The sequence below is a fragment of the Miscanthus floridulus genome, chromosome 1, assembly GCF_019320115.1.
Source record: "Miscanthus floridulus cultivar M001 chromosome 1, ASM1932011v1, whole genome shotgun sequence".
Taxonomy (NCBI): Eukaryota; Viridiplantae; Streptophyta; class Magnoliopsida; order Poales; family Poaceae; genus Miscanthus; species Miscanthus floridulus.
Window position 1 is genome coordinate 16,567,160 of NC_089580.1, and position 18,270 is coordinate 16,585,429.

An 18,270-nucleotide genomic window follows, 5' to 3' on the forward strand; every position below is an offset into this window, starting at 1 on the left:
ATCATATAAGAACTTGGCGATGTGTGGTTGCAATGGTGGAAGCTTTGTCTGTTGTTTAAAAAATTAATAAGTGGACGTAGTTAAGAAACATCGAGTGAGGACGATTATAGTCAAACAAAAAAATATCTTTTTTTCAAAAATTACTTTCAAGGAAAAGAAAACTTAATGGTTATATAATGAAAACTACCTGCAGTGGATCAAGCTGCTAGTTTCATCGTGAACACCGAAAGTATGTCTTTTCCCGATGAAACTACTTTATTTTATATCCTCTTGACTTGAGGACTCGAGTTGAGAAGGCAATAATAACTTTCGGTCTTCAAGCACTTGTAAAAAAAAACTTTCGGTTTTCAAGCACCAACTCATCACCCCCTAAAAAAAGAGACCTTTGTTCTTCTTTCCATTGGCCCATAAATCCGGCCTGCCCACACAATCGCAGGGCCATGAGGCCTCACGGCGCTGCGGCTGCAGCCCACCTGCCCAGAGCGGTGCGGTGCTCGATGGATTTGCCCTGCTGGCCCAAACCTCGTTCCCGTGCCAGAGGAGCGAAAAAGGGAAGATCTCGAGCCGGGGTTTCCTGTTCTTCCTTCTAATTCCAGCGACGGCGACATGGCGGAGAGGCGGAGACGACGGTGGCGACATAGAAGTCCCACGAACCCTTCTTCGAACCGACGGTTTCTCCTGCCGACGCCGGGGGACTGTTGGGTGCCTGGGTGGGGAGCCTTGACTCCAGCTCGTCGTTCACTGCATCTTCGTTCCGACTTCCGACGGCCAATGTGCTTCATCCGTCTTCGATCTTGCTCCAACCTCTCGAGGTAGGCTTCCACTGCGGCTTCGTTTAATAAACGCTAATATATTTGGTTTATGAGCTTGGTTGTCTTCCGTACGGGTCTCGTTCTCTGAATTTCGTCTCCAACGACGATATGATTCGGCCAAGCTTTGGCGAGCGCGTCTGTGTTCATGGTGACTTGAGAACAAGATGGAGGCTGGGGCCTGGGTGTGCTTCAATGCGCTTAATCCTGTCTCAAGGTTCTGTATCCCCTCTTCTTATGGGACGTCTGTATTTGTACATGTCTTCTTTCGCCTGGGAAAAGGAGTCGGAGACAGAGTCCGAGGCACCCAAGTTGCGATCGCGCCATATATACCGATGCCGACATGGTGCCCTGGTGCAACAACAAAACCCCGGCCCGCACAAGATGGAGGCAGGGAGAGGCATAGTGAACTCGGAGGCGTCACCCTTCTGCGACGACTTGGAGACCTGCGTCACCAACTGCCCCGAGGATGCTCCGGGCCTCCGGCAGAGGCCGGGGCGGGGAATAAGCCCGATGCGGCAGAGGATGGCAAGGGCGAGCCCGCGGGAGCAGCGAAGAATAAGAAGATGATGAAGGTGCCGGTGAGGATCCAGTACATCAGAGCTCTAGAGCCGCGCCCTCCAATACCCCCAAGATACCTTCGTGGCCTCCCCGAAGATCTTCTCCAGCTTCCCCCCGAGTCCGAAAGGGAACAGGCATTGCGGGATAGCCTCGCCGAGATAACAGCAGATCTGAAGTCGGACTACGACAAGAAGATGGCCATCCTACACCAGCACTACACGTATGGGTGCGCCTATGAGGAGATCGAGGTCGGGGACGAAGACGAGGATTGATCAGGGGGATTGATCCATGGTGAATTGAGGAAGATCAGGTGCATTTGGATCAACTGAACTAGTTGGTCTATCTAAAGTTTATATAGGTAACTAAAATTTAGGAAACTAAATTAAATTTATAGTCATATAATACTGTTTGGATATATGGACAAGTTAACAACTATAGTTGAATTTATTACTTATTTAGACTAATAAAGTTTAATCTACCTACTAGTCTACCCGTTTGGATGGCCTAAAATAGGTCCTAGCTGGTTCTTTTATTTTCATACTAGTGCAGGGCGCGCGCCATCGCGCACATAGGCAGGCATAGGAATGATTTGAAATATGGAGAATATATAGACTGTATTATAAGTAATAAGGTAGTGCCATGTTCGTTTGACTGATAAATCATGACCGAAAGTACTATTGGCTGATTTGTTGTGAGAGAAAAATATTGTTCGTTGGCTGAAAAAGTACGGCTTAAAAGCCAAGCGAACAGGGCGTAAGTAGATATACATCGGAAAAGTTCAGAGGATATATGCATACATTTGAAACTTAATTATAAGAGAAGACGTATGTTTGGGAATTAGGTAAGAGTGGCACACAAATATATATATATATATATATATATATATATATATATGTACTACATATGGTGTAAGACTGGAAAACCTAAAGAGGACTTCATAGGTATGTACTGCATCTGCTATTCGAAGGGCCTTTTACATATATCCACTCATCCTGCAAAACTAGCCTGGAGTCGTAGAAGAGGTGTTCTTATAGCTCATGAGGCCATCTCCAGTTCACCTGCATATAGAGAACCATCTTCAGCAACTTCAGAGGCGAACGGAACATATGGAGGGTGGCAGCAGGCAATGATAATTCCGAGGAGTGAAAGCATAAGGTCTTCGAATGAGAAACATTGCAAACCAAAGCAAGGGAAAAAAGGGACAAGACATCCAAACCAACTAAGGGAGTCTGTAAATTTGAATTAACATATAAGATAGTGAAGATTCATGAGATATTATTTGCCAAGCCGTGGATACACAACCTGACCCTTCAGGTTTAAAAACAGTCTAGGGTTACAAAGAACCGCTGTGATAAATATCTAAGAGAGTATTTCTAACTGCTAGCACTAAAAAACAAAGTATGGTGTGAATCTATCTCTATAATGGATGGCTCTGCCTTGGTTGGCTAAAACAAATGTTGCCTGAGATACTCCAGGTTTTGGAAATGTTAGATGCATATCAAACCAGGATTTAATAAGTAGAGATTGTAATTCTAGCAGAGCGTAGCCAATGGTTGTGCTAAACTTGAGAGTTGGCAAGGGCAATTTGTAGTAGTCGATGCAAGGTTACCTTTTCTTCCCTGTTGCCCTTGTTGTCTGTCTATTGCTCCTGCTACACGTTGGAGGCTCCGTTGCTGGTGGTTTGTCCTTGCACGCGTAGGTTTGATATTATGTTTGGATCTGGGATTTATGAGCAGTCAGTAGCAACGAAAAGAATAACCAAGGAGCGTAAATAGATGGCACAAATCAGGCAGAAAAAGAATACAGGTTTGCAAAAGTTTTTTAACAGGAATAGGCGTCAAACCAATCCACTCATGTCAATGAATGGCACAGGGAAATACATATGAAACGGGAAAAAACAGACGTTGTTAGAGAACAAGCGAATCTAATACAACTTTTCTGATGTCAAATATGTGTGCGACATGGGGGAATGGAATTTTTTATAATAAAAACAAATACTTTTATCTATATATCATCAAAGGGAACGTGAGTGATAGGTCGTCTTGACATCGTAATGGCAAAGGCCAATACCTATTTAACTCAATCACATAAAGCTGAGAAATTGGTCCAGCCCAAAAGTATACTCCACTGCTCAATAAAAACTACCTGATGTAATGAGGAAAGAAAGCAGATCACACCCTAACACTATATGAGCATCATGCAATGTCAAAAGGAAAATAGCAAAATACCTTAGACATAATCATTATGGTATTGTTGCTCCCTTCTTTTTGTACTTGATTGAATTTGTCAGCTTGCTAATTTCAGTGCAGCTGCAACCTCTTAATGAGATCTCCAATAACATTTAGAATGCATAGGCACGCCTATAATTGTGATCAGTATCTAAAAAGAAGGAAATCTCCTAGCATAGGAAAAGTAATAGCAAAATGGTTGTTTTCAGTCCTCATTCATTAGTGTCAGTCACAGAGTTGATGCAATCAAAGCAAGGCGACCACCAAAATAAATGTAAAACTTTGAGGCCTATATAGTTAAAATTGCATATTGATACTTTTAAAGTGGACAGATTTCTTCATTTCCTACTTAACTCCAAACACTTCTGACCAATATCGCTGTACATATGAAAATGACTGGAGATGCCAAGAGCCAAGGGCAAAACATAAGCAGTTTCAACTGAAGTGCAGGCATTATCTTTGCGCAGGTAATAAGATTATAATTTTGAAAGTGGAAAATGACAGGCATGATACACGTATCAAAATGCTTTATCTATGTCTGAATGTTACACGTACCAAAATGCTTTATCTATGTCTGAATGTTAGACGTACGAAAATGCTTTATCTGTGTCTGAATGAGGCATACTATTGGAACACAGACCCAAATTTGAAGCTTCATTGTCCGAGCATATTATTTCACTCCAATTAGATAAAAAAAAAGGATCACCTTGATCAACTTGAATCATTTTGTCAGACCTAGCTGGTGCTGGACTGAAAGAATTCAATATTATTGTTTGAGCATGAGCTGACCTAAATCTGATTCTATTTCGTTAGTGAAAGCAGGTCCTTTTGTTGTAGTCAGTGACAACGATGGATGACCTCACCCAAAGTAGCATCTAGGAAATTATTGTAGAGGCGGTACAAATCAGCCTACAAAGGCATGAAACAAGGCTAAAGCCCAACCACAATCTTGCTCGTCATTATTTAAGCAGTATAGGAGTCCAGCAATCAGTATCGAAATTATACTTTAAAACATATTAGATGGCACAGGAAAATGACAACAGTTAATGACCATAAGCTGTGAAGAGGAATTATGTTTAACAATTACATATTTTTTACCGCAGAACAACAAGGCCATTAACAACTATTACGAAGCATGAGCATTAACAACTCTGTAACATAAGTAATCCAAGGATAGAAGCACATAGATTTTAAGTTCACAGTATGGATGTATTACTCGAAAAGAATGAAGCAATTTTTTTTTCAAAAGAAAAGTATTTATCCACTGTTATTTTCAGTTCTTATCAAGTCACAAATGGGGAGGAGAACACATATAGAACTATCAGTGCACAGTTATATACATGAAGGTCCGCCATTTTGTCCAGAAGCCACCAATTTAGATAACCTGAAAGTTTATCATTTTATTTTGCTGCATAAAGTTAAGGTACAGCTAGAAGTGGCACCGCTAAGCTACGTACCTTGAGTTCCACCATTTTGTTCAGAGGCTACCAATTCAGATAGTCTGAAACTACATCATTTTATTTCGATGCATAAGGTCTTGAAGGCAGCGTCACCAGACTAATAATCTAATTGAACAGGCACATATCCATGATACACGGTGAAGTGAGATGATTTTCCGTAGACCCTTTAAAAGTGTAGCTATAGGGAAGCATATGTACATGCAGATCATCAAGAGGTTGTTGTAACAGATAGAATATATTTTTATCAGATCGGAAATGCATATTGTTCTACAGGCTATACAAATTCTACTGCTCAAGAAGGGCTATGTTGAAGTTAAATATGACAGAGTCCATAATAACGATGACTCAATGAACCAATACAGTGATTATGGGCTCAATGAATCACTGTATACATAGAACAGAGCACCCAAAAATTCAGTACAAACCAATTGCTGGGGCTTTTGCCCATCCTGTACATAGGACCCTTTGCCCTTAATCGATCTGCAGAGCTGATGCCAATACAATTACCTCAAAAACAAAATAGACAAATTCAGAATCTAAAAAAAAGAGTACCTATCATATACCTTTCCTAATACAACCATGCAAATATATTATGAAGACATATAGAGTAATGTGAGCCATTTTGAATTAGGAAACCAGAAAATGGTTGTCACTGAAGGCTACTTTTATATACATCAAGAACATTGAACCTTTTTTTTATCAGACGGAGGAAGCCATTAGACTGAGACATCCTCTAGTTAAGTTAGCACCCCCTCACCTAACTATGTCCACTGCAGGGAAAATAGCCAGCTACGGTGCCACATAAAGCTTTTACTGAGAGCACCATACAACCTAAGACTGGCAGCTTGGTTAGTATTTTTAACAAAAAAATCACTCAACTGTAAAATTTCAGTTAATTGGTACTGTCTTAAATATTACGAAGGTATATTTAACTCAGTTAGGTAAAGCTATATCAACAGTGCACAGCAAACTGCATATTTCAGTTAAATTTTCTTTTTAAAATATACATAAGTAGAATCGCTAAAAGTATATTAAAGAAAACTGTATGTAAATACACTGCACATTAATATGTATAGCATAATGAATTATTTGCACCTTGCAGTAACATCTACTGGTTGAAGTGTACTATTTCCATGAAATTAGACCAGCACACCATGTTGCTCCCCAAAAGACGTAAAACTCAATCAAACATCTCACCTCAGAAGATGCAAGATAAGAAAAGCGTCCAAGAAAACAGCACGACACGGCTGGCCACGGCTACCGCGCACACCGCATCCCACGCGGCCTGGTGCTGGGGGCGGGGCGCTACGACTGTGGCCCGCGTCAGAAGGCGCCGGCCGCCGCGGATCCGTTGGGGCCGCGACGCTGCCCTGCCTTGCAATGCTAGGGTTTCGTGGAGCACAGTAGCAGATGCGGGCCGGCGGGAAGAAGCAGCGCCAGGGGGTGCAGCCACGCCGGTGGCCAACGGCGGTGCCGGTCCTCGCGGCGCCGACGCCGGTGACAGCCGTAGCCGGGGCCGGTGCTGCGGCGGCCTGGGGCGCCGTCGTGCCCCGCCCACACCTCGACGATGAGCCGACTCGCACGCCGCGACGCGAGGGGGAGGAGGGCGAGGGCTGGTGCCGCCGCTGCCACCAGGTGGCGCCCCTCAGGAGGCACGGAGAGAGAGGAAGGGGAGGCCGGTGAGGGAGGAGACGGAGGATGAGAACAACTCTTTTTTTTGAGCCAGGAAGGAGAAGGATTGAGAAGGAGGTAGAAGCTGAAGGTGGTTGGGGGAAGCTGGAGAAGCGGCGCAGAAGAAGAAGAATCGGCTTCGACCAGAATCCGGAGGGAGCAAATGCAGCCATTAGATGAGGAGATCGGACGGCTGAGGCTATTTAGGGTGACGTGGTTGTGGTTTTTGAGGAGCTAACGCAATTTATAGGAGTAAAATATATGTTTGCTTTGGGCGCGTTCGCTGGTCTGGTAAAACCAGACCAGCCGACTGATCCTCCTCAGCGAACACTGTTAATCAATCAGCCGCTACAGTGTTTCTCTCTCACAAAACCACTCAGTTTCAGCTAAGTTTCATACCAATGAACGGGGCCTTTGTCGCCTGTCCTTCTATTACCGTAAATATAAGCAGTAGTAATTCTTTTGTAAGGGGACCATCATTCCATCAACTTGATGTTATTCGTGCTATTTGCATATGCTTCCTCCGTCTCGAAATAAGTATTATTCGTGTCAGTCAAATTTAACTAGTTTATAGAAAATATTAGCAACATTTATATCTTTAAATAAGTTTATTATAAAAATATATTCAATGATCTATCAAACGATACTAATTATGTTCTATAAATATTAATATTTTCTTGTTTATATCTAGTTAAAGTTAAAAGCGTGCTACTCCTTGAAAAAGACAAGAACAGTACTTGTTTTAGAACGGAGGGAGTAAGCATGTCTCGTCGTATCTGCTTGAATTTCTGTGCTCCACCTCCCTCTTCCTCTGCTTGTTCGCCCACGCATGTTCGCAATTGGATCGCGTCAATAACCGAGGGCACAACTCTATGCAATAATACGTGAGGAGTAGAAGGACATGGCGTCGTCGATGGTAGCGATGAGCATCGGGGTGGTGGAGGCACTCAAGGACTAGGACGGCCCTCTGTCACTGGCAGTTCATCCACCGGGTCGCCAAGGCCAACGTGAGCAGCTTCGCGTAGGCCAACCGGCACCGACGGAGAGGTGGGGGACGAGGACAGCTGCTACCGTCGCTGAAGCTTGAAGGATGCACCAATCCAAGCTTCCGTTCCGGTCTCATCTCTTCGTGAATCCATCTACAGACATGCGAACAAAGGACCTATCTGGGATAGCTCCCCAACTTCAGATTCACCAAAAACAGCTCTACTCTACTAAAAGTTTGCCAAACATTTTGGATACACCAAATCCAAATCCACCAAAACAGTGGATCTAATGGTCAGATTCACCAAAACGATAGATCTCCTCAAGATATGCTCTACCAACTTAGATATAATGGAGTTGAAGAAAATTAACCACCACTGCCACTCACGACGTACCGGTTTGTTTCTATTTTCCCCCCTTCTCTTTCCCGTCGCCGACCCGAACCTTCCCTCTCGCGCGTCGCAACTCCGCCACCGCCCGCGCCATGACCGCTAGCCCTCACCGAGCCTGCCCCCAGCGAGGCCGCGCGCCCGCCACCCGCGAGGCCACGAGCCCGTCCCCGGCCACACCCCCACGAGGCCCCGCCCCGTCCCTAGAGAGGCCGTGCGTGCTGCCCCCGGTGAGGTTGCACCCACCGCCTCCGCCGAGTCTCCGCAGCGGCTCCTGCAGGGGGCATCCATACCGGTGCCCAACCCGGCCCCGCCGGCCACCACGCCGCCATGGTTGCTGGGGCTCCCATCCTCGCGAGCGCAAGATCCCGTCATGGCTGCGAGCGCAAGATCCAACCCCAGCCCTGCGAGCTCGCCCCTGTCCTCGCTAGTGCGAGCTCCGGCCCCGCGAGCGCCGCCCTGTGCTCACGAGCTCCGCCCCCTTGGTCGCCGGCGCGAGCGCGGCTCGCCTGGCCTGGCCTGGCCGGGGCGTGGCCCCCCCTAGCAGCCGGCATGGCTGGCCTGGCCGCCGGCGCTGCCCCTGGTCCCCTGTGCCCGCCGGTGCCGCCATCAGTGTGCAGGAAGAAGATCGTGATTTTTTTCTAGACGCTAGCATGTGGGGCTTCCCAAGGACAAATCAGTCCATTTCAATTAAAATGCCCTTGCGTGGATCTGGTGCTGCCATGTAGCCAAACACTTTCCTACTAGATCCACAATGGATCTCAGATTCACTAGTGGAGCTTCTTCATAGTGAATCCTAGATTTAGATTTATTTTTTTTTATAAGAGGAGCTGTTACAAACAGACTCTAGATGCAATCTGCTACTTCAGGTTTTCCTCTTATTCCCCTATCATCAGGTGGATGAATTTCCTTACCTAATTCTCCAACGTGTGTTCTCCATGTAGTCATGTAATATTTGCTATTACTATTACGTGCTCTCTCAGTCCCATAAAAAGATTTATTCTCACTTTCCAAAAAGTTAACTATCTTTTAACTTTGACTAAATATATATAACAAAATATTAATATTTACAGTACACAATTTGTATCGTTGATAGACCTTTGAATATATTTTTGTAATAAACTTATTTATAGATATAAATGTTGTTAATATTTTCTATAAATCTAGTTAAACTTAAGAAAGTTTGACCAACACGACTCCCGATTCTTTCCATGGGACAGACAGGTGACAACCCAAGCAATGCTCACTTTTGTACACCACTTTTTTCCCCTCACGTCCTGCTTTTTAGAAGGAAAGAATGGTTTGTATTTGCATCATTATTTATTCATAATTGATTGCTACCTCTAGCTTCCATGTGAGTATTTGGATGATTTCCTCTTCTCACAACTTTTCTCCTAGTGATGTAGAGCTCTCCTGATATTTAACATTCAACATTTATATAAGCTTTTTCCTTACCAAATGCCTCCCAGGTAGGATTTCCATGTGCTAGGACTGGAGTAGTCTTCTTATTAATACTTAAAATATTGGGAGAACTCTACTATTTTGGTAGTGTCTTTCTATGTACATTTCGACTTGATCAAGAGATACCGTTTGATTGATAGGTGTTTTGTCAAGCTTTTCAGTTATTGAAGATGTACCAAGTTTAAGATTTCAACATTTAATTTTGATGAAGCCAAAATTATTCAACTATGGGGCATTTTTTCTCTACATATGCTTCCTCCATAAATTCTATTTCTATATAACGCTACAAAATTCCGCGGCAACGCATGGATATTGTCTAGTTAGCATAAATAGCACTGACGAAAAGTTATATCCAACCGTGCATATATCTTAAGTAGATGGGAAGATCGAAAGCAACATTGTATCCACTAATTCATCCACGAGTGCTCTATAAATCATCTGATTCTGATGGAAACTAAACTAAACCGGTGATGGATCATTGGACCTTGCCCCCCGGAGGCGAGGACTCGTACGTCACCGGCCCCACGAGCCACACGACGCGCACGTTGCATCCACATTGATCAGACGCTAGCTCGCTCGATCGACGTCGCCGTCGTCGACCCCGACCATCCATCCATCCCCACTTCCTCCCCCCATTGAAGCCGAAAGGCCCGCCGCGCACGCGACGCGAGCGAGCTGCCTCTCCCGATGCCATGAAATAACGAAACGGCAAGCGACCGGTCGACCGAGCTGTCGTTGCCGCTTGCCCGTTACTGAACCGTTGCGCGCGCGGACGTCCGGCGCCCGTCCGCGCGGTCACATCGGCCACCAACAACGCGATGTGGGCTCGGCAGCTAGGATTGACGCATCCACCCCCAGCCTCGGCCCGGAATCTTCGCGCGTCACGCAGCAGCCGTCCCGGAAAGCGACGCCGGCGCGCGCGCTCACCTGACCTCGGTGCGCTGCCGCGCTCGCACGCGGCGACGGCGTGTACGTCGTGTTCGTGGTGGTGCAGCGCGGTCGTGCGCTTCCGTGCGCGCGTAGGTTGCTTGAGATCAAATAAGGCCCGTCATCCTCCATCGGCCGGACAGCTTTTGCTGTACACCTCGCGCGAGCTAGCTAGCTTCCCCTGCTGATCGACGCTGACATCTCTGGCAAGTGCTCTATAACTAATTAACACGATGCTGGCCTCTCGATCGATAGGAATGATTATTAAGTACCGGATCAGTTGCAAAACGGCCGAAAAATCCGGCCTCGTGTACTTTTGTTCACTCCCGGGGCAACACAACGCATGCTTAATTAGGTGCACGCAGCGCACAGTACCTTTCCGCACAAGCGTGTTCATTGTTAATTTCTTCCTGGCTAGCTAGCTAGTAGTTTCATTAATTCTCTACTAGCACATAATGAGATTTAGTTTTAGCTCCGTTTCTTCGGAAAACCGGAATATGATAACCTCTTTGGAGAAAAGATATGATGGCGGCTTCGATCTAGTTGTCTGGTGAATGAACGAAGCGTACCAGTTGTTTCATGCAAATATATACAAACAGAAGTTAGCACAGCTTATGAGTTATGACTAAAACGTAGTGTAACTGTGAATTGAGTGTAGTAGCTTTGTTGGTTAAGTTGCATGTGATCAAACTTATCCACCACCTAAGTTTGAATCTTCCACTTTGTCACTCATATAGGGGTAGATTTTGAGCATATATGCCAGACTGATCTCTCGGAGATGCATGCTCATCATAGGGGTAGATCGTGAGCATATCGATGCGTTTGTAGAGATGATGAATGTGCAATTTAATTTATCCGACTATTTAAAAAAACATATTGACTTTGTAGTTTAGAAAAAAGATAGCTCTCGATCAATTTCGCTAAGGACGACAACACACTAATTTAGAGGAATGCACATGCGCTTTGTTTTGACTAAAGCGACAAGTACTAGACTAAATTGGTCGCATAGTATATAGTAATAGCTAGTTAAAATATTATTAAAGCCATAAGCACGTGCATGATATATATAGGAGTAGATGCGATATATATATGAGCGATCGATCGCCCGTTTATAATGACTTAATTAGCTTTGCACAGTACATCATCAGCAATTGTAAAAGTTTTTTCAGGTTGTTAAATGTCATTTCGAGCATATAGTAGCAACAGGAGTCTTCACCGTTACACTGTCTTTGCTAGGATAATGTCACTAAAGCGATTCGACAGAAACGTGAATGGATGAAGCTTCGTGTCACCGAAAGTAGACAAATACCAATTAGCTACTGGATCTTATTTTTCTACCTTTTTCCAAATCTTTTTGTTCAATCAAACATGTCATCATAGAGTTGGAAGTCGTCCAAAACAAAGCAAACACACACAGTGATTTATTGACGGTACAGAGCTACCATCGGAGATGGCGTACGTAGCTAAAAGGGCTAATATATAGTCACAAGTATATATACACACGATTATCAGACTACATTAATGAAGTATATTTCGATGGTAAATATCTCTCATGATAAATGTGCTATATATCTACGTACTGGGCATATCATCGCCGTCATATTTTGATGACCAATGAATTGATGTTAAATTGGACTAGGTAGTGAAACATGCTATTTAACATGAAGGAAACATGCATAAACATGATCAATTGTAATATTAGAAACGGACAGGGAATCAAACATTCTTTATAATTATCAGATAAAATTTACAAATAGATGAGATAATAATTAGTTTCTCATTTATCTCAGAATAGTTTTGCATATGTACCCCCAACGGTGGATATGGACAGATATGTATACATCAATAAATTACATGTCATATGTACGGTGCATTTTGCTTCCTCTATCAGTACGTTTGGTGTTAGATTGCTATTTGCAGCATGCCTCTTTCACAAAGCATTACAACCTGCTTTGGATGCATCCCTAGTTAAATATATAGAATAGATATAAATCACTGACGATGAGAAGCCCCAACCTCCAGGAAATCTATGAACTCAACCTGCCCTTCAGCTTGATCATCCCGGTTCTCCTCTTGCTCCTCAATGCTCGAACCACACTTGGTATCGCTCGAGTTCGCATTCACTTGGAGAAAATCATAGAATTCAACTGATTTGTTTGTGCCTGCTGATCAAATTTGAAATCACATATAATTAGTTAAGCTGATATTTATATTACCACAATCACTACTACATGTGTATAAACATGCATATATCAGAGAATGAAAAATGTGTGTTATAGTAGCATACAAGTGCAGTCATCATGCAAGCAAGATATATAGCAGTATTCACCTTCCGTAGTAGTTGAGCAATAGTCCTGCTTGTTGCTATCATGGTTAATGGCAAACGGGACGACAGAAAATTCTCTTCGGTACTTGTCTAGCAAGGAGGCCATGCTGCTCGCATCAGGCCTCGGCTTCTTGGTGTTCCTAGGGTTATTGTCATCTTCCACAGCACCGCCGGCGACAGCGCCGCCGCGCCTGTTTGAGAGCCTCATCCGCTCCCTGCACCGTCGCGCCATGATCACATGCCAGTGGTTCTTGACGGCGTTGTCGGTGCGCCCCGGGAAGAGCCTGGCGATGACGGCCCACCGGTTGCCGTGGACGCGGTGGGAGGCGAGGAGCAGCTCCTCCTCTTCCTCCGAGAAGGGGCTCCGGTTGATCCTCGGGTCCAGCTGATTGAACCACCTCAGCCTGCAGCTTTTCCCTGAAACAATTTAATTTGCCATTTAAATTAAGCAAGCTAGCTAGCCTCAATCACGCTAGCGGCTAGCTATATTCTCCTGATCTGAATGCGGTAGCTACTCCATCCAGGGCTAGCTTGTGCTAGAAAGAACACGGCCACTCAGATAAATTAGGAAGCAAGAAAAGTTTAAATCACTAGTAGAGGTATATATTTTTAGATAAAATTGCTCTACAAGTGATACAGATATGACATGCACATCAAGGAGAATATATCGTGTAGGAGTAGTATGTATAGTGGAGAATGGCTGATAAACACACCTCGATCTCTGATATGACACCCTAACAGATCTAAACTTCTTTTAACTAAACAAACATGCATGCCCCAATTGCAAAGTCAAACCCAACGCGAACAGTTAATGAACCAAAGAGAAGGAATTAGCTAGCTTGGCGGCCGATATAGTTTACCAAATCCAACAAAAAAAAACTCTGACATATATATATATATATATATATATATATATATATATATATATATATATATATATATATATATATATATATATATATATATATATATGAGTGATCATCATATATAGTCTCGATGATCATATATATATATGTAGCAGCACCTGATCTCCCTTGAAGGTTCTCGGCGATGGCGTTCCAGTTGTGCGGCCCGTACAGCGCAACGAGCTCTTTCAGCTTCTCGTCCTCCGACGGTCTCCAGTGGCCCCTCGTGCACATCCTCGATCGATCGATCACCCAATCAACAACAGCCTGGCTGCTATATATCTGAAGAAGCTCTCTATCTCTATTCCTTCAAATAATAATCCTGCACCGTTTCTTGCTCAGCTTCCTATAGTGAATAACTAAAGCCACTGCGATCGAGCATGGAATAAATTAATTGGCAGCAGGCGAAGAATTGAAGAAGAATCAGCAATTAACTGGCTAGGCGATACACAGGAAGAACACACGGATCGATCGATCGATCGAGAACGCTGCTGGGCGGCTGGAGGGAAGGATGGAGAGACGAGATGAACAAGGATGATGCAAGAGGGGAGGGCAACAAAAGGAGGCACAGGAGGGAGATAAGGGGGCCGCCGCGCCGGGGGTATATAAGGAGGGAGAAGGGAAAGTGGTGGGCAGGGCAGTTTTTTTGGCTCTCGCTCGTTGTGGTTGATCGTTAGTGAGTGAGAAGATAGTTAGGAGATAGTTACACCAGAGTTAGTTTGATGCTACGTGTGGGCTAACGGGTGGTTTTGTACGTTAAGCTTCATTCGCCAGGGGATGGATTGAATAGAAAGTGTTAGTTACATTCTATAGGTCTACAAGATCGACTAACTACCTCGCCGGTTACAATTGTTCAACAAACATGCAACACATAGACATAGAGCTACAGACCAGGGGCCCAGCGCAGCTAGGCATAAGCATGTGCTGTAGTTGCCAACAACAACACATGACGACATTGGTAAGAAGGAACCTGCGTATATTATTAAATTAATTATATATGCTTTGGTTATTATTACTGGAGAGCTAGAAAAAAGATTTAGTTTGACAAAAGAAATATATGAACATATTTACATACAAATGCATGCAACTGTTATGTATAACCATAAATTTGTTTTGTATGCGCATCTGCAGTAAGATGTTTTGAAAAAAAATGGTCTAATTAATAAGATGGTTTGATTAGATAGACATGGACCACTATTTAGTATTTGTACCTTATTTACCTTATTGTTAATGAGGAACATTACCATGTATGTACCTTTCAGAGAGATCACTTGTTATTTTCCTGATCATAATTAAGCTCGATCTTTGTGTGCTGGAGAATTCTTGACCTGGTGCACCTAATGCATGTCATAGGGGCGGGGGGGGGGGGGGGGGGGGGGGGTGGAGTTTGGGAGAAACGGGAATGAAAGAGATGCATGCACTGGGGCAGTAGGGTTGCTTGGTGGGGGAAATTCTGTTGTTCAGGTCTCAACATCCCTCTGATGTTTCAAACCTACAACGTCTACTTAAAACCAACCCATCACTCTCCAATCCCTCCCCAAGCTAAGTGTGTACTCGGCGCCTAATTATAGTAACATCCCTTTAAATATATTCTCTGCGTTGGCCGACCTTAATACATAATCAACAAAAATCATGTGTAGAACACATCAGAAGATCGATCGACTTCAAGACAAGTACAAGCTAATGCTCCGAAAATAGGAGAAGATTTAATTTCCATTAATCATTTTTTTTTCGAAAGGACGGCAAAAGCTTTGCCGTGATTTCTATTAGACGATGAAAGAAAAAAAAAAGCAAATGCCCACCCAGTTTTTTGAGCGGAAACTGGGTCGAAAAATCGTACAACTCAGGAGAGTGCTCCACTCGTCCTAGCAACTTTGGTACAACAACTGGGCAACTATCACAACTCACACCACTACTTCATCCAACTTGGTCAGAACGACCCAACTAAACAACTCAACTATCAACTAACAAGGACCGAAGAAGATGATGTCCTGTCGAGCGACACCAAACGACAAGGATCAATCGCGAAACTGGAATGCCTAGCCATGCCCCCAAGGAGGAAACGACGCTAGAAGCGCCGACATGGTAGCCCGCCAAGGAAGGTTTTCACCTGCACCATCCAGTACGGTAGGAGAAGAGGTAGAAAAGGACGCCTTCAAGAAGGGAACGACGTCTGCAGACGTCGTCGTCCACGCTTTCGCCCCCACCTCAAACCACCTCCACACCATCGCCGCCAGAGGCCCAACCCTACCAGGAGGCAGGTTGCGCCGCCTAGACGCCGCCCCTAGGGACGCCGACCAGGAGAAGCGTCGGGGGAACCCGCCGGAGAGTCCGCCCCCCCACCGCAACCGGCAATGCCGGCCAGCAGCAGGCAGAACCGGCCAGCTCCACCATGAAAACCAGCCCGGGGAAGGGGAAAGGCAGATGGCAAGGAGAAGAGGACCGGGATCAGAAGAAGCCCCAGTCACCCAACCCACCAACGTCCCCACCCCCTACCGAGCCGGCCCCGCAACAACCACGCCGCACAACACCTCCAACAGCCTCCGCGCCGAACTGTCGCCGTCACGCCCGCTCCCCAACACTCCGTGGATCTCGGTCAAACCACGTCACTGGGACCGGGCGAGGAAGACGCAGGATGCCGCAATGGGAGCGCCAAGCACCAAGCGCCTGCAGCCCCAGCCACCGGCGCCGTTCCCGGCACCCAGACTGGAGCCGCCACCGTGGATGCATGGGCTCCCCGCCGGATCCAGCAAAGAATCACCGGATCCAGCCAGCAGGCCACCGGATCTGGCCCCAAGCCGCCGGATCGAGAGGGGAGGAGGCCGGTGCCGGACCTCTAGGAGCCGGGCACCGATGGGTCGATGGAGGTCGCCTCTCCGCTCGGTCAGATTGGGTCATCGACACGAGCCTCCACTTCGCTGCCATTGCCGCGCCATGCCGCCCACTCGCTGCCACCGTACGACCCCTCCGCGGCCCAGGTTCTTGGCCTTCAAGAAGCAGCCAGGTTCATCCAGCCACACCTCCATGGTGCCACTGGCGCCCCTGCTTGGCTACTGCCAGCCAAACCACCACGACGTCACTGGCACTCATCCAAGCAAGCTGTTGTCGGCCACGCCACCACTGTAGAGCCGACGCGCCTCTATAGCCCGTCCGGACTAGGAAAACACCATGACAACGCCTCCAAGGAGGAAAACGGCGCCCGAAGGCATCGCCGTCGGCTTGCCGGCAGATCCGACATGGCTTTCGCCGGTGTTGCCCACGTCCAGCACAAACGAAACAGGGAGCCTTGAAGACACGCCGCCCCACGCCACATCGACCGCATCGCCGCCAGCACCGGCGAGCTCCGGCCGGATCCGTATGGGCGGCAGCAGCTGCAGCCGCGGGATGGCCAGATCCAGAGGAAGGGGAGCCGGAGCCTTCTCTAGACGGCTGGGTAGCGTGCGCCCACCAGATCCGCCCTAGCCAGGCGGACACCTAGCAGACCCGCCGCTCACCTCGATCTCCGCGCGACCAACTGTTGCAGCACTACTCCCGCCGGAGCTTTGCACAAATCTGCCCTCGGGAGTGCCGGATCCGGCCGCCGGGACGTCGAATCCGTGCCGGGGCTGCCGCCGTCGACAAGCCTAGTGACGCTCGAGCAACCACAGTAGACCACAGCTTGGGAGGAAGCCCCGCCGCTGCCTTCCTTGCACCCGCCCGAGCTTTCGGCGCCGCGCTCTGGCAGCGGCAAGGAAGACAAGGCCCAGGGGAGGTGTTGGCGGCGCCGGGCAGTGGTTCCGCCCATGTCGCCCCGAGAGGGACGACGCGGGGGGCGAGTGAGGAAATACTGCAACTTACATCTATATTTGTATTTTCCATTAATCATAGTATATAATGTCTGTAGCAATGGTGAACTTGGTATTTTTCTCTTTGTTCTCTACTCCAGCATAATATAATCCGTATCAATGTGTGACCTTATATACATAGTCAACATATTTAAAAAGATAAATAAGGACAAGCTTCTGCCTGTAGCCGTAGTAATCAGATCATCCAACTAGCTTGCTACGTTGTAGTTGTTGTGTGTTTTCTAGTGCTGTTGGGCGCCTCAGACCTACCCGCTCAATCTACACGCTTCTCTATTGGCCAGCTCTGCAGTCAACTGGATTATAACTATACACCTTCGATCGGTCGCTGTTAACTAGTGATGCAAGGGGCATGGGTTTGTCCATGAACTCGTAAAACTCGTAAATAATAAACTTAATTCTCGTGCAGATACGTGGGTAACCCGTAAAATTAAGTCTACGGGTTCCTAGATAAACCTACTTGCATCATCCCTAGCGCTCCTATTTTAATAGTGAGCTAAAACATCGGTGATTTATATCGCGCATGCGTATTTGTAGAATTGTTAAATGACAATTTGAACAATGTAGAAAAAGGTTAATATAAAGCCCAGCAGGTGAGATACATTTAGAACTAAGAGCATCTCCAAGAGTTCCCTAAACATCATCCTAATCCTTATTTTTTTAGAAAGATAGGGAAAAAAACATCTCCAACAACTTCTAATATTTAC

General features: G+C 46.0%; 2 protein-coding genes across 7 annotated transcripts; both read right to left on the minus strand.

Annotated features, from left to right (window-relative positions):
• Window positions 1-2,138: 2,138 nt before the first annotated feature.
• Window positions 2,139-6,917, minus strand: LOC136551741 (uncharacterized). 5 transcript variants are annotated; one of them, XR_010782695.1, is made up of 5 exons: window positions 5,056-6,249; window positions 4,939-4,982; window positions 3,599-3,768; window positions 2,980-3,089; window positions 2,139-2,428 (listed from the first exon to the last, which is right to left on the minus strand). XR_010782695.1 is itself a non-coding variant. In XM_066543316.1 (3 exons), the coding sequence occupies exons 1-3, from the start codon at window positions 6,900-6,902 to the stop codon at window positions 2,406-2,408; spliced, it is 780 nt and encodes a 259-aa protein (XP_066399413.1). In that variant the 5' UTR covers window positions 6,903-6,917; the 3' UTR covers window positions 2,139-2,405. The 5 variants fall into 5 exon arrangements, 1 of the variants encoding a protein (XP_066399413.1); XR_010782703.1 differs by lacking the exons at window positions 4,939-4,982; window positions 5,056-6,249 and adding an exon at window positions 6,256-6,810; XR_010782676.1 differs by having other exon boundaries at window positions 3,599-4,982.
• A 5,286-nt stretch (window positions 6,918-12,203) lies between these two features.
• LOC136474332 (transcription factor MYB52-like) lies at window positions 12,204-14,349 on the minus strand. 2 transcript variants are annotated; one of them, XM_066471928.1, is made up of 3 exons: window positions 13,841-14,349; window positions 12,820-13,233; window positions 12,204-12,655 (listed from the first exon to the last, which is right to left on the minus strand). In XM_066471928.1, the coding sequence occupies exons 1-3, from the start codon at window positions 13,953-13,955 to the stop codon at window positions 12,483-12,485; spliced, it is 702 nt and encodes a 233-aa protein (XP_066328025.1). In that variant the 5' UTR covers window positions 13,956-14,349; the 3' UTR covers window positions 12,204-12,482. The 2 variants fall into 2 exon arrangements, with proteins under 2 accessions (XP_066328025.1, XP_066328032.1); XM_066471935.1 differs by having other exon boundaries at window positions 12,204-12,652; window positions 13,841-14,347.
• Window positions 14,350-18,270: the final 3,921 nt, after the last annotated feature.

What these genes read in the sequence shown, in the direction of transcription:
- LOC136551741 (XM_066543316.1), bottom strand. Translation starts at nt 6,902, where the DNA reads ATGGCTGCATTTGCTCCCTCCGGATTCTGGTCGAAGCCGATTCTTCTT. An exon ending in CTTATCTTGCATCTTCTGAG is followed by an intron (nt 3,090 to 6,255) that starts GTGAGATGTTTG and finishes CATAAATCCCAG; the next exon opens with ATCCAAACATAATATCAAAC. An exon ending in AGGGCAACAGGGAAGAAAAG is followed by an intron (nt 2,429 to 2,979) that starts GTAACCTTGCAT and finishes CTCTATATGCAG; the next exon opens with GTGAACTGGAGATGGCCTCA.
- LOC136474332 (XM_066471928.1), bottom strand. Translation starts at nt 13,955, where the DNA reads ATGTGCACGAGGGGCCACTGGAGACCGTCGGAGGACGAGAAGCTGAAA. An exon ending in GAACCTTCAAGGGAGATCAG is followed by an intron (nt 13,234 to 13,840) that starts GTGCTGCTACAT and finishes AAATTGTTTCAG; the next exon opens with GGAAAAGCTGCAGGCTGAGG. An exon ending in TTGCTCAACTACTACGGAAG is followed by an intron (nt 12,656 to 12,819) that starts GTGAATACTGCT and finishes AAATTTGATCAG; the next exon opens with CAGGCACAAACAAATCAGTT.